At 38.3% G+C, this 13,624-nt stretch overlaps 3 protein-coding genes across 4 annotated transcripts in view; 1 reads left to right on the top strand and 2 right to left on the bottom strand.

Moving 5' to 3' along the window:
• LOC111470706 (protein LAX PANICLE 2-like) lies at positions 1 to 4,554 on the top strand. The gene is made up of 4 exons (XM_023116295.1): positions 1 to 972; positions 1,114 to 1,164; positions 1,274 to 1,346; positions 4,186 to 4,554. Exons 1-4 carry the CDS (start codon positions 308 to 310, stop codon positions 4,354 to 4,356), a joined length of 960 nt encoding a protein of 319 aa, XP_022972063.1. The 5' UTR covers positions 1 to 307; the 3' UTR covers positions 4,357 to 4,554.
• Positions 4,555 to 4,748: 194 nt separating this feature from the next.
• LOC111470703 (inactive leucine-rich repeat receptor-like protein kinase CORYNE) lies at positions 4,749 to 7,417 on the bottom strand. Its single transcript, XM_023116291.1, has 2 exons — positions 6,049 to 7,417; positions 4,749 to 5,247 (listed from the first exon to the last, which is right to left on the bottom strand). The coding sequence occupies exons 1-2, from the start codon at positions 6,966 to 6,968 to the stop codon at positions 4,929 to 4,931; spliced, it is 1,239 nt and encodes a 412-aa protein (XP_022972059.1). The 5' UTR covers positions 6,969 to 7,417; the 3' UTR covers positions 4,749 to 4,928.
• A 684-nt stretch (positions 7,418 to 8,101) lies between these two features.
• Positions 8,102 to 13,624, bottom strand: part of LOC111470702 (ADP-ribosylation factor GTPase-activating protein AGD3-like) — an 8,749-nt gene continuing 3,226 nt past the window's right edge. The window contains exons 3-19 of one of the 2 annotated variants that reach the window (XM_023116289.1): positions 13,493 to 13,593; positions 13,114 to 13,184; positions 12,771 to 12,833; positions 12,482 to 12,526; positions 12,244 to 12,309; positions 12,086 to 12,133; positions 11,900 to 11,995; positions 11,777 to 11,818; positions 11,374 to 11,592; positions 11,120 to 11,251; positions 10,804 to 11,028; positions 10,598 to 10,684; positions 10,173 to 10,511; positions 9,956 to 10,101; positions 9,750 to 9,843; positions 8,508 to 8,986; positions 8,102 to 8,424 (exon numbers count right to left, since the gene is read on the bottom strand). In XM_023116289.1, coding sequence (XP_022972057.1) covers positions 8,310 to 8,424; positions 8,508 to 8,986; positions 9,750 to 9,843; positions 9,956 to 10,101; positions 10,173 to 10,511; positions 10,598 to 10,684; positions 10,804 to 11,028; positions 11,120 to 11,251; positions 11,374 to 11,592; positions 11,777 to 11,818; positions 11,900 to 11,995; positions 12,086 to 12,133; positions 12,244 to 12,309; positions 12,482 to 12,526; positions 12,771 to 12,833; positions 13,114 to 13,184; positions 13,493 to 13,593 — 2,368 coding nt within the window. In that variant the 3' untranslated portion in view covers positions 8,102 to 8,309. The remainder of the gene's footprint in view (positions 8,425 to 8,507; positions 8,987 to 9,749; positions 9,844 to 9,955; positions 10,102 to 10,172; positions 10,512 to 10,597; positions 10,685 to 10,803; positions 11,029 to 11,119; positions 11,252 to 11,373; positions 11,593 to 11,776; positions 11,819 to 11,899; positions 11,996 to 12,085; positions 12,134 to 12,243; positions 12,310 to 12,481; positions 12,527 to 12,770; positions 12,834 to 13,113; positions 13,185 to 13,492; positions 13,594 to 13,624) is intronic. The other variant, XM_023116290.1, reaches the window with a different exon arrangement.

The raw sequence follows: 13,624 nt of genomic DNA, 5'->3' as shown, positions 1-13,624 counted from the left end.
TTGATCATCTCCACAAGGTTCCAAAGATAGAATAATGGAAAGCAAGAATTTTTAGGTGTGATTATCATCATCTACTTCTCCAATCCCATGGAGTCATGAATATGATCACTGAAGCACCACAACCAACAACCCTAATCTTTTTCTTAATGGCTCTCTCTTCTAATTTTCTCCCTTCATACAGACCCCTACTCTTCCATGGCTCCCAAAATTAGCCACCTTTCTCCACCTATTTCCCTCCCTCCATGGCTCCCTCCCCTCACCAAAACATCCCCTTACGCCAACCCCTCGCCTTTCCGGGTCGCCGCCCATGACAATGCTTCCTGCCCGTACCCGTCTCTCCCAACACCATCCTTCCGGCGGCAGTTATGTTGGCGGCTGCGGCGGCGACCATCTCATGAATGCTGCTCCTCCGCTTATTTCTGAAAATTATTACTATTGTTATTCTCATCCTTATCTAATTGCTCTTCATCCTCCCATGGCGGATGATGACTCAACAACTAACAGTTTTAATGAAGAACCCCCTTCTAATAGAGATGATGGGTGGCTTCAATTAAGTATCGGCCGCGGGAGACCTGGAAGAACCTCCAATTTGGTGGAGCTAGATCTATTACCCGGCGGAGGAGGTGACAACCCCACCGCCGCCACCAGCCGGGATTTCTTCACCCCTGAAGCTGCTACGACAGCTCGGTCGGAGACGGGAATGCAGTTGTTTTTTGGAACTCCTACCTCTTCCAACTTTGTACAGCAAGAGATCAATTGGGCATTCAGGCCGATGTCGGCAGCGTCACCGTCTTCTTCCTTTCTACCGGTTGGCGGTAGGCGGAGTTCTTACTTAGGTGGGCCGTTTATCCAATTCCAAAGCTCCGGGGTTCAGGCCGGCGGTGCCGGGCCGAGCTCCGACGTCAGAATCATAAATCCTCCCCGGCGGCCCCATTCTGGTATTTGGTTTACATTAAAAGCCTTAGAAAATCAGTAAGTAAAAAAAAAAGAAAAAAAAAAAAAAAAAAAAAAAAAAGAAAAACAAAAAGATTTCTCCTTTATTCTTGTTCTTCATTACATATCATAATCAAATTGTTCTCTAAAGCTTTGAATTTCTGGGTTTTGTTAATGCAGATCAAAACACCCATTCTTGCCTCAGATTTCAAAAAATTATCTCAGAATCAAGTGAGATTTTTTTTCTTTTTAATTAAATAACTTTTTTATTTTTCTTCCCTTTGACTTTCTCTCTTTTTTTCTTATTTTTCTTATTTTTATTTTTTGTTTGAATCTTTAGGGATGAAAAGATGACGGTTCGTTTGGTCATGAAATATTTGGTCTCTAAGCTGCATCTGGATAGCGAATCAGAGGTATTTCTTAATTTCTTTATTATCATAATTAACACAAATTAAATTATTTGGATTTGCCCTTCGCTAATTAACTAATAATAATCCATTAATTAGTTAATGAATATTACGAACCAAATATTCATAAGTCTTTAGCTTTAAGAATGCTAGCTTGCTTGTCTCTTTTCATGTTAGCTTTTAAGGTTTCCATGTTTTTTTTAGCATTTCTTGGACCATAAGACTGTGTTTTAATGTTCTATACACATAATAGTTTCAATTTTTATTTAATTTTTTAAATCTTGATCAAACTTAAAAATTAAAAAAAAAAAAAAAAAAAAAGGAACTTCCTAATTTGGTAGCTTGTCATATGTCATTCATTTAATATTTATTCTCTGAATTATTAATTTGGAAATAAAAGAAATAGGATAGTTTACCATTATGTCAATTTTTTTCTTAAAAAGAAGGGAAAATAAAAACCTATAAATACTATAATTAGAGAGAATTAAATGCATTTAGTAAATGAAAGTTGAAAGTACAAATAAGAATTTAATAGACTATGATTGCTAAAATGTTTTTTTTTTTTTTTTTAAAGAAATTATGATTGCTTGCATTATAAAAAGTGCTGGTTAACATGGATGAATTAATAACTCAAATTATTCATAGTAATTATATACATATGTAATTTCATAAAAACATTATTTCCAACACTAATCATCTTGCTTTTCAACCTCACACTTAATTATGTAATATCAATAGTTCTTCACTAATTATTATAAAATAAAATCTTTTTTTAATAACAAAATTATACCCATTTCCATTAAAAAAAACTCTTTCCAAATTAAGATTTTTTTTCAAAGTCAACCCTAATACTAAACCCTCCTAATCAATTGAGATAAACTCGGAAGGGAATCGACCCAAAAACTTATATATATATATATATATGTGATACATGCCGTGTTTTTGGAGAGCCATTGATATAGAATTTGATTAAATTAAGAAAAATGAGGTGTTAAATCGAGAAAACGACACATGGACCCGAGAATGGTATTAGAATACACGGAGTTTGTGTCGTCATGCTTGGGAGCGATTTAGGTCAGCAAGGGAATTGTTGGGAATTTTAATTTTTTAATTTTTGTAAAGAAGATATTATGTTGGAAGGTAGGGCCATTGATTGATATTCAAATGCCTCATCAAAACCCTTTTCTCTTTAAGTGCTGCACTTTTGATGTTTACATATCCATACCACCAACCACATTACAACCCTAATTCTCCTATTTATCCACCTTTATTCAAAACATATATATATTTTTTTTAATTAGAAATGGTTAGTTTTTGGTAAATTTGATGTTGTAAAGACAATTCATTTCATACACAGTCTATCATGAATGATTTCATCCCACTTCATCATTTTTTTTATTTTATGATATTTATACTATAAAGTCTGAAACTTTATTTTATTTTTTGTATGTCAGAATGGTGATCATATTTTTTATCTTTTGTAATAATTACCCCTCTGAACCAAAACAATACACATAGGTAAAAAATATATATTTACTTTTGAAATCATCTCTAAAAGAAACAATCCATCATTGTGTAAATAAAAGTATACTCTATTTTTGTCCATATTTTTATTCCATTGAAAAATAGATTTAAAAAAAAAAAAAGATTATTGTTGTGCATGAAAATGAAGAGGATAATGTGTGGAACAGAATGATTCCAAGTGGTTGAAAGAAAGGGAGAAAAGAAAATTAAGGATAAAAGGACAGATCAGAGCCTTTGACAATGATTGGATATAGAGAGAGAGAGATTAGTAGGAAGAAGATATATATAGGGCGGCTGGGTGAATAAAAACTATATAATAAAATTAAACAATATGTATTGACCTTAATAAAATAATAAAATAGGGTTTCCTGGTTCATATATGCTTATTCATGGGCGAGCATTATGGGTTTGATTAATGCTTGCTTAGCTTAATTTAATTATAATAATGTTAATAATAAAGTATAAAGTATAAAGTATAAAGGGATGATTGTTATGATGAGATTTTGGCTTAGGGGCAAAGTCTTGTTTGGGTCCCATAATGATTAATAATCTTTTTGCCAGTTCTTGAATGATATTGGGTACCCTCTCCTTTCAATCTATTATATCTTTCCCACTACTTCAACACTTTTTTTGTTTTTGTTTTTTTTTTCCTTCTCTCTTCTTCTAGTTTGATACAACCCCTTCTCCACCTAATTCATACCTTATACCGTTCCATCGATACATGAAACGATGATTGAAGTGTTTAAGGTAGTCCATTGCTTCGTTTAGAAGCAACTTTAACCTTTAAGTACGGTAGAGTTTGATAGGACTTTTAGAATAACATAATATGGTAACACATTGTTAGGGTTTAATTCTATTATGGTCCTAAAATCTTTGACCAACCTAGATTGATTACCTTACCTAAATCATAAACCTTGAATTGAGTTGACATTTTTTTTATTTGGATTAACTCGGTCCACCCGAAAATAAGGTTACAATCCAATCCAACTCAATCCTACTTTTAAAAGGGTTAAGAATACTTAACGTTTGTAACCGATGTTAATGATACGTTGTAACCTGTAAATGTTTGATATTTGAATTTTATGAGATTTTAATTATTAATGTAACATGCATTGTAATCCAACAACCCAGCCCAATCCAGGGTTGGGTTGTAAACTGTATTAAGGTTGCCCGTGTCACTGATTCAATCAACCTGAGATTTCGGGTTGGTTGATCCAAACGAACTTGTGTGTACCCTAGTTGTATCTTGTGGAATTTGTTTCGTATTTTATAGTGTATATATATGTATCGTTAAATAATGGTGGATTTGAATGGGTTGCAGATAGAGATAAGATGTAGAGGGCAAGAAGTGGAACCATTTTGGACATTGCAGCATGTAAGAGATAGCATTTGGACAGCTTCTTCTTCTTCATCAGACTCACTCTTCACTTTGCTTCCCCACTCCTCACCCACACATCATCTAATGCTCCTTCACTATGGGAGAAAGCCTTAATCATTCCCCCTTCCCCCTTCTCTAACTTTTCTTTTTTTCTTATATGTTTTTGTTCTAAGATTTTATTTATTTACGTGTATTCTTAATATTTTTATCTTACCCAATTTGATTCAGTAATGAATTTATATGTATGGAGATCGAACCAGTGACTTACGAATAAAATAGAGGTCATATGGTGATATGCCACATGCATTCCAATGCTCGACTCTAGTTTAGACTAGTGAATTTGAGAATTGTGTCTTATTCCAATGCATTCCTTGTTGGTTGTGGTCGAGGACAAGACAAGTATTGGTGTCATGGATCATTGAAAGCACGTGGTGAAAAAAAAAAAGCAACGAGATGGCAAGAGAACCCCACCGATAAGGCGTTTGTTAAGTGGTCACTTCATGAGGACAATCATACTCTGAAAATGGAATTTACTTTGGACAAAAGCTTCTTTCTTTTGCATCATCAACAAGACAGGACAGGTCAACACCTCTTTACAGTAATAAGCTTCTTCTTCTTCTTTTAAGATTCCAAAAATGATTGAAATTAAGTAACAAAGATAAACACCTAATGAAATGGATGAGTTTTTAGAAGCTGTGCAATTGGGTTAGCATGTGTACCAACTCATCACTTGAAGGTCTGTCCGCTGGCTCATCTGATAAGCACACTACAGCTATCCTCACTGCCATTACCATTTCATCTTCTTCCCCTTCTTCCCCTATGATACTCTTGTCCAGCGCTTCTCGAGCCTCCCCCGCCAGCTGCAACTGTTGTAGCCACTGTCCTAAGCTCCCTCCACTCCCTGCTTCTCTGAAGAATGCATCTGCTGGATCTCTGCCTGTTAGTAGAACAACCAATATCATCCCGAAGCTGAAGATGTCGCTCTTGTCGCTGTACCTGTCGAAACTGGAAATGACAAACGTCGAATCTGCTTAGGACTGCTGTTCGAGGAAATGCTCATCAATGAAGATGCTTGTAACCGCCCAAATACACTCCTCCCTTTTGGCTTGTTATGCCATAGTTTTAAAATGTATCTGCTAGGAAGAGATTTCCACACTTTTATAAGGAATGTTTTGTTCTCCTCTCGAATCGATGTGCAATTTTACAATCCACCCCCCCCTTGGGGCCCAACGTCTCGTTGGCACACCGCTCGTTATCTAACTCTAATACCATTTGTAACAACTCAATCTCACTTCTAGCAGATATTGTTCGTTTTGGCCTGATACATATCGCCGCCAGCCTCGAGGTTTTAAAACATATGAACTAGGGAGAGGTTTCCACATTTTTATAAGGAATGCCTCGTTCTCCTCTCCAACTGATGTGGGATCTCACAATCCACACCACTTGAGAGCCCAACGTTCTCGCTCGCACACCACTTGGTGCTTGGCTCTCATACCATTGGTAATAGCTCAAGCCAATTGTTAGCAGATATTGCTCATTTTTATCCGTTACGTATCGTCTCAGCCTCACGATTTTAAAACATGTATGCCAGGAAGAGGTTTCTACCCCTTATATGAAATGTTTTGTTCTCCTTTACAACCGACGTGAGATCTCACACTTCTAAACCCAGTAAATAGTGAACCTCCAAAGTTCATTGATTCACAAGAAGACTACTAAAACCATATTCTTTCCTAAGAAGATACATAAAAGATCAAATACTAAAACCAAATCATTATCAAATAGACTTGAAGGTTTTAGAATCCAAACCTGCAGTCCTGGAAGCACTCAGGGGAGGTATAGGCAGAGGTAGCAGCCATATCCAACTTGGAGAATAGCTTAGCCAAGCCGCAATCAGCCAACCTGGGTTCAAACTCAGCATCCAACATCACATTGGAAGGCTTCAAATTGTAGTGAAGAATGTGAGGATCACACTCAAAGTGAAGATACTGAAGCCCTTTTATAACCCCAACAGCAATTCCAAGCCTCGCTTCCCAACCCAACCTCACCTCATTATCTCTAACTCTTTTCATCACATCCTCAAGGCTCCCTGTTCCCACGTAATCATAAACCAACCACACCCCTTCCCCTTCCCCAACATAAGCCCTTAAGCTCATCAAATTCCTATGCCTCAACCTAGCTAGCCTCTCTAGCTGCTGCTGTGACTGCCTCTTCTCCGACTTCCTCGCTGCCGTGTTCGTGAACCCCTCGAGCCGCTTTACGGCTATGGTCAGCCCATTGTCCAGAACTGTCCTGTAGTATTTTCCATGAGGGTTGGAACCCAGAAGCTGATTTTCGTTTCTGAGGGCGAGATGGAGTGTTTTGGGGTGGATAATGGGGGAGAATATAACAGGGCCTTTCAGAATTGGGGTTTTGTTAAGGTATCTGACGAAGCTGCGGATTAAGCAAGCGAAAAGAAGGGCACCTATTAACCCTGTTGCTACGCCCAACAGCACGCTGAGGATGATTCTTGGAACGCCATTTTTAAACGGCGGAGAGATTATTGGCGTTGGTGATGTTGATGATGTTGGAAATGGCCCTGAGGAAGCGAGGTGTTGGGTTGTTCTTCCCTGGCATTTAGCATCGGAGGAATGGTGTAAAGAGATTACCAATAGCAAAAGGATGAGAACCTTAACGCTGGGTTCTTTCGATTTGTTCCACATTTGAAGAGCAAAATTTCCAACGATCATTGAATAGCTACATATTTGTACGCTCGAACTTTCTGGGCCCACATTCAAATCTCGAACGATTCATTCAAATTGAGAATCCGGTGGACTCGGCATTGAATAAACAAGAGTGAAGGTTGTTGAGTAGAGGTTTTTGCATGAAGAAGAGCTAAAAAACAGAGAGACCCAGAAAGAAAAACGACGAAAAGGAGGGAAGAAGGGTGTATAAATGGAAGGTTCCAGGTACCCAAATGAAAGGATTGACTCAAAGACTCAAATAACCAGAAGAAGAAGGAAGAGAAACAGACAAAACAAAGACATGTAATGTTGTGAAAGGAATTCAAAGAAAGAGAGAAGGGAAATGAACAGCCAATGAAGAGAGAGAGAGAGTGAGAGGGAGGCAAAGGGGGAACAGAACAGAGCTCCTCTTCCCGCCTTTTGAGAGTGACGAACTGGGTCCCACTGCCACATCACTCCTAGAGTCGCATTCACCTAGGAACAGCCGAAAGCACCGATCACCTCCAGAGAGAGAGCTACTGAATCCCATCCGTTGGTTTCTGTGGGGACGAGATCATGACCGTTGGTGGGGCACTCCTTGGAATTTGGGCCTTCCCCAATTCGTATTTTAGAAAATGGAGCTGTGATCGAGCATGTCCGACTGCTAAAGCTTCTCTTCTTTTTTTGTTCCCCTCCACCAATAATAATTACCCTTTCTTTTTCCCTTTTTTTTATTTTATTATTATTCATATTTATTATATATAATCATATATAATTATACCCCCCGGGCCCCACCTCTTTATCTTTTCTTTTTTTATTTTTCGACCAATGATTAATTTATAAAAAAAAAATTAATTTTGTGGTGGGGGATTGGGCCCAAGTAGGCCCATCTCCGATTGGGCCCCAGAAAATCTCATAAAGAGGCTCCATGTCCAATAATGTAAAATCGGCCCATAACTATATATATATATATATATATTAAAAAAAAAAGATACTGATTATTGATACACCAAACAGCTAAGGCTTTCATTAATAAATATTATAAAATAAAATTAAAATAAAAACAAAAGGGATAGCCCCATGGGGCGTTGGCTTTGAAGTTCAAGCGGCTGCTGCTGCTGCTGGTATTGACTCCTGCTGCTCATCAGAGACCACAGCCAACTCCAAAAGCCAAACTAACTGTGGCCATTTTACAATAATACAACTCTTTTGGACTAACTTGCAAACATTGCCCAAGGGGGCAGGCAAGCTGACCTACCACTCTCTTTCACCTTCTCAAAAACCAAAAAAAAAACAAAAAAAAAAACAAAAAAAAACAAAAAAAAAACATCCTTCTTCCTTGTCTGGAATTTCACCACAACAATCTCCTCATCCATTTGAATCAGCTAGTATAGCAACCAGCTCCACATCATTCAGTTTTAACTCTACTGCCAGCTCTAGAGGGCTTTTACCGTCTCCGTTCACTGCTCGTGGGTCTGCTCCCCTGCAACGTATACACCCCAACCATTAACGACAGGGAACTAGGGTGAAAATGTTGAATTAATCTCTTTTATCACACTATCTAACCTGGAAAGAAGCAATTTGGCAAACCCAGTTCTGCCTTTAACGATACAACGGAGAAGAGCTGATTGACGTCGAGAATCAATGGCGTTAATGTTCGCACCACATTGTAAAAGGAGCTCCAGCATACTGATGTCTCCAGTTTCGCAAGCGAGATGCAGGAGTGTGCAGCCATCTAGATCCTCCATTGGCTGACCTTCACTCGTACCTCCCAAGTTCGAAGAGCTTGTAGATCTCTCCGCAAAATCACTGGATTTGTTATTATGTTCAAGTCCAGTTAGCTCCTGCATTAACATTACTTTAGCAAGAGTCAAGGAGCCACACGCCACTTGCTTATAAACCGCATTTACGTCTGCTTCCGAGTTTATAATGTGACGATAAACGGCTTTCTTGTCGTTCGAGCGTACACCATCCCAGATCTGTTGCGCTACTAAATGAGGATACTGATTTTCCTTTGGTTTCCGAACGAAAGCCTTTTCTGCATACTGACATTCATACAGAAGCAACAAGCAGGCATAAGATTAGTGAGTAGCCTATATCATGTCCCTCAGAAGCTCAAATAAGATTAGAGAATTTGTTGCCATTTGACATCTCACGAGCTAATCAAGCATATGTTGGATATGTTGGACAAATGTTGCCACAGCAAACTGAGTTGTCGTGTGATATCTCACGTCAGTTGGAGAGGGAAACGAAGCATTCCTTATAAGGATGCAGAAACCTCTCCCTAGTAGACGTGTTTCAAAACTGAGGGGATGTTCAACAGGAAAAGCCCAAATAGGACAATATCTGCTAGCGGTGGGCTTAAGCTGTTACAAATGGTATCAAAGCTAAACATCAGGCGGTGTGCTAGCGGGGATGCTGGATCCCCAAGAGAGGTGGATGGTGAGATCTCACATCGATTGAAAAGGGGAACGAAGCATTCCATATAAGGGTGTGGAAACCTTTCTCTAGTAGACGCGTCTTAAAATCTTGAGGAGAAACCTAAAAGGGAAAGCCCAAAAAGGACAATATTTGTCAGCAGTGAGCTTAGGCTGTTACAAATGGTATTAGAGCTAAACATCAGGGGGCGTGCCAGCAAGGGAGGTGGATTGTGAGATCCCACATTGGTTGGAGGGGAGGAAGAAGCATTCCTTGTAAGGATGTGGAAATCTCTCCCTAGTAGACACGTTTTAAAACCTTGAGGGGAAACCCAAAAGAGAACGCCCAAAGAGGACAATATCGGGCACTAGAAGATAAATGATATCACACCTTTGCATGAATGAACTTCTCCTTCACTGATATTGGATCAGAATGGCTGGGTTTGCTGATAGAATGCATTTGCTGTTTATCAAACCTGTACAAGCTTCACCATAAAAATAAGAGATGAATGTTAGCAAAACCAAATTGAATCAAATAAGATATTCAACATTGTGTTCACAAACTTTTGACTTGACTCAATAGTGAAGTTCATTTACCCTGTCGTAACAAGATCGACCTGAAAGGAACTTCTCGATTGCAGCATCTCCTCCCAAACCGAGTTCGCAAACGTATTTCCAAGAGACTGAAACAAACTGATCACTGAAGGTTCCCACACTTTCACATCTAATGTAAGGGATCTCACCTACACAATATTTTCAACAAATCATTACATAATACGACACGCATATATTGCCCCGAGTTCGAGATATTCACCTTTGATATATGAACACCAAGATTACGGTGAACGCCAGAGCACTCAATACAAACAAGAACACCGAGATTCAAAGATGCCCAGTCAGGCTCAGGAGCACCACAATCTGCGCACTTATCGTTCCCGCATACTCTACGAAGTATGTCTATTGGCTTCTCAATTTTCATAGTCGAACGTTGCTGCTGCAAGTTTCTAGAAGGGCGTTCCAAATGCGAGGAACTAAGATTTCTTTCAGATGTGTACTCGTCAACCCCTGTCTGATCAAAGTCAGAACTTTCAAAAGAACTACTCTCACTGGTAGACCTGTTGTGACCACTTCCCATGGGACTACCCGCAAGACACTGATCAAAAAGTTATACAAATAAATGTTAAACATTAATATTAGAAAAACATCCCGAGTCGAGCAAAAAGAAAGGCAGAGTAATACCCTCTCTGGAGCCTGAGAACTTAGTAACGAAGCGATCACTCCAGTTATTTTTTCGATCCAATCCATTTGATCAAGTGCACTCTCTGCCTGCACTAACATGCAGAAACAGATTTATAGGGAACCTTAAAGTTATAGAATCTTGTTTCTTACAAAGATTCTAGAAGTGAAGCATTAATTTACAGCCAAAACCAGCCTCTAAATCAAACCTGCAAAGTATAGCTCTTGGTAGGTGAAATGATGCGAAAGCAAAACCGAAGATCGGACTGGTCCGCATCAACTTTGATCGTTGAAGTGAGCAGGTTCACTGTATGATGAGCTACAGATTTCTCATCATGCACCCCACTTTGATTATGGGAAGAAAGCCAGCGGCTCAAAAGGCCAGAACCAAGCTCTGAACTATTCCTCTGACCAGATAGCTGCCCTGTAGTTGCCTAAAATAAACCCATCATAAACATAATTATAATAAAGAAGGAGAAAAAGAAATTCCTGCTTATGACAAGGTTAACATGATTTAATACTCACAGATGATTTGCTGCACTGCTTGCGATAATAATACAGCAATCCCCGACTATCAAGAACGAAAAATCTTCTTTTCCAGTCACCCCTCAAGTTCGAAGAACGCTTTGAGAGATAACCTTGTCGAATGGTTTGAACCTAAATTATGGTTGAACTATAAGAATATGGCCATGCAAAAAGGAGCCTACTGCCTAATGCACCTTAGGGGAACAGTGATATAGTGCAAATGGACACACAAAGATGCAATATTTCCTCCTGACCTTTCCTTTGGCAGCAGATTGCATGACTTCCTCTATCATTTTATGTGAGCTTCTACCAATGGCTTGAATACCATCTCCTCCATTAGGTGATCCATTAGAACCATTGGATGACCACCTACTCTCCCGATCAACCTGCCTCTTGTACTCTTGCATCCGTTCGCTAAGAGCAGCCTGCTCATAGTTCGACCTTTCTCTTGATTGCTGGGCATACGTCAACACCTGCCAAACAAAACTACATCGTGTTATTTTAACTCCAATAATTATATAAATCCACAGTTGATCAGAGTCATGTAACATTGAATAGTCAAACGCCTCAAAGAATACAACAAGTGGCCCAACCAAAATAATAACCGACACTCGTTAATGAATACCCAGTTTAGCCAAAAACAAAATAGAAGACAACCTGATTAATATATGGCTCCATCTGATGCAACAATTCATAACCCTGCAAGGAAGAGGTAAAAGATGAGTAGGAATATGCCGCTACAGTTAACAAATATGCCAAAAATAATTTACGAGAATTCACCTGTTTAAAGTAACGAAGATGCGCATCCATTGTCCCACTAACTGCCTCTAAGAATTCGAACCTTTTTTTGGCCTCGACATTAGAAAGAGCAGTCACCTACAAAGATCGATAACAGTATAAAATGCTAGTTATTTGAAATATAATTCGAATCATATAACAATGATCAGACAAAAGTGCAGAAATTACTAGAATAAAGCGAGCTTGCTCAAATGCAGATCTAGCGTTATGAAGTTCCTGGAATGTGTAACACCAAATTAGATCTAATGAGCGAATTCAATACCACTTAACTATGTTCTAAAAATATTAGGATGAGAAACTTTAAAACTTTGGCTTAAGCATAATACCTCTTCCAATAGACTAGCAACGTCGTTTTTAGTCCCTTTTCTCAGTGACAGGAATTTTTCACGAGCCTGCAATGTCATATTTTTCTGAAGTTAACTAACAAAAGTATACAACAAGGCATAGATTAAAAAACCTTCAAAACAACTGAAACTACTAAAATCAAGCTCTTTCAGTTGCTTCGGTCGATTCTACATGAACTTTAGCTATATATTTCATACAGAAGTTCCAACAATCACACACCTGGTCATAGAGAAGGCTAGCCTTGTCAAAGCGCTTCCTTGCTTCCTGCACTAACAATAGATCCCTTAAAAGAGGTGCTCAACAACAAACAGACAAGCTGCATATTCGGTTCCTTATATATATATATCTTATATATATAGTCTTTTAAGAAATATGAAACAGAAGGAGATAAGAAATCAACTTGAAGGAGCCAAGGGACTACAGAAATTTCCTCCAAATCATTAATTTTAAAAAAAAAGTTCTGATTATCGAGGAAGAATGAAAGTAAGCAATTTGTAATTTGTAGTACCTTGACTTCAAGCAAATCGAAATTGACAAACTGCATTAATCTGTCATTAAGCATATGCTCCACCTGTTGAATAGAAAACGAAGAAAGATATCGAATATATTCTAACAGAATATTATGCATCCATAAACTTTTTGGTGCCCACCACCTAAAAATTTCGAATTACAGAGAGAGAATATCGTATGAAGGAAAATTTAGATCATGGAAACGGATCAGTGGTCAATGAAGTAAAATATAAATTTCATCCAGCTTTTCCGAGACAAAACTACAATGAACAATGATTAAAGAAAAAATCATGGAAGATAAACCATATTCACAGTACATTTACACAAGAGACCAAGTCTACCTGGGAACGAAGGACTTCCTTGTATGTCCCAATTTCCCTCAATGCAATTGTAAATTTGGTCATGACAGGTCCTGAAATATCATCTACGAGTTAATTGACCGAGCAATATTGAACCATCTGCTCGACTAGAAGATTTAGCTAAACTTGATATAATAAGATAATCTGTAATAGATTCAATGATCATTTGAAGAAAGAAGCATATAGAGCAAGAGTTATTGCAAATAAAGAGAAATCAATATGACTGCACTTCGCAAACAACAAAATGCCACTAAGCAATCACAACCTTCGATACAAGTGTTATTCAAAATTATGTGGTGCCTAACGTCTTGAGCTTGTGAACACGTCTATAACCAAAGAAAGTTTAAATAAACAAGCATACCACCAAAAGCAACGCTGATTGGGTCATTATGCCCTCCCCCAAAAGTTTCCAGAGAACTTGCAAAAGCAATATCACCATCATATCCCTCACCAAGCCCTTCACTGCAAAATAAAAAAAAAAAAAAAAAAGGGC

Source organism: Cucurbita maxima, unplaced genomic scaffold (genome assembly GCF_002738345.1).
Source record: "Cucurbita maxima cultivar Rimu unplaced genomic scaffold, Cmax_1.0 Cma_Scf00047, whole genome shotgun sequence".
Classification (NCBI taxonomy): domain Eukaryota; kingdom Viridiplantae; phylum Streptophyta; class Magnoliopsida; order Cucurbitales; family Cucurbitaceae; genus Cucurbita; species Cucurbita maxima.
The sequence above is the reverse complement of the archived record's forward strand: the minus strand, read 5'-3'. Positions and strand labels throughout refer to the sequence as shown.

Bases quoted from the DNA above. Each gene is read 5' to 3' on its own strand.
- LOC111470706 (XM_023116295.1), top strand. From the start codon at position 308: ATGACAATGCTTCCTGCCCGTACCCGTCTCTCCCAACACCATCCTTCC. The intron at 973-1,113 runs GTAAGTAAAAAA...TTGTTAATGCAG, and splicing joins TTAAAAGCCTTAGAAAATCA to ATCAAAACACCCATTCTTGC. The intron at 1,347-4,185 runs GTATTTCTTAAT...AATGGGTTGCAG, and splicing joins ATCTGGATAGCGAATCAGAG to ATAGAGATAAGATGTAGAGG.
- LOC111470703 (XM_023116291.1), bottom strand. From the start codon at position 6,968: ATGATCGTTGGAAATTTTGCTCTTCAAATGTGGAACAAATCGAAAGAA. The intron at 5,248-6,048 runs GTTTGGATTCTA...TGTCATTTCCAG, and splicing joins GAGTGCTTCCAGGACTGCAG to TTTCGACAGGTACAGCGACA.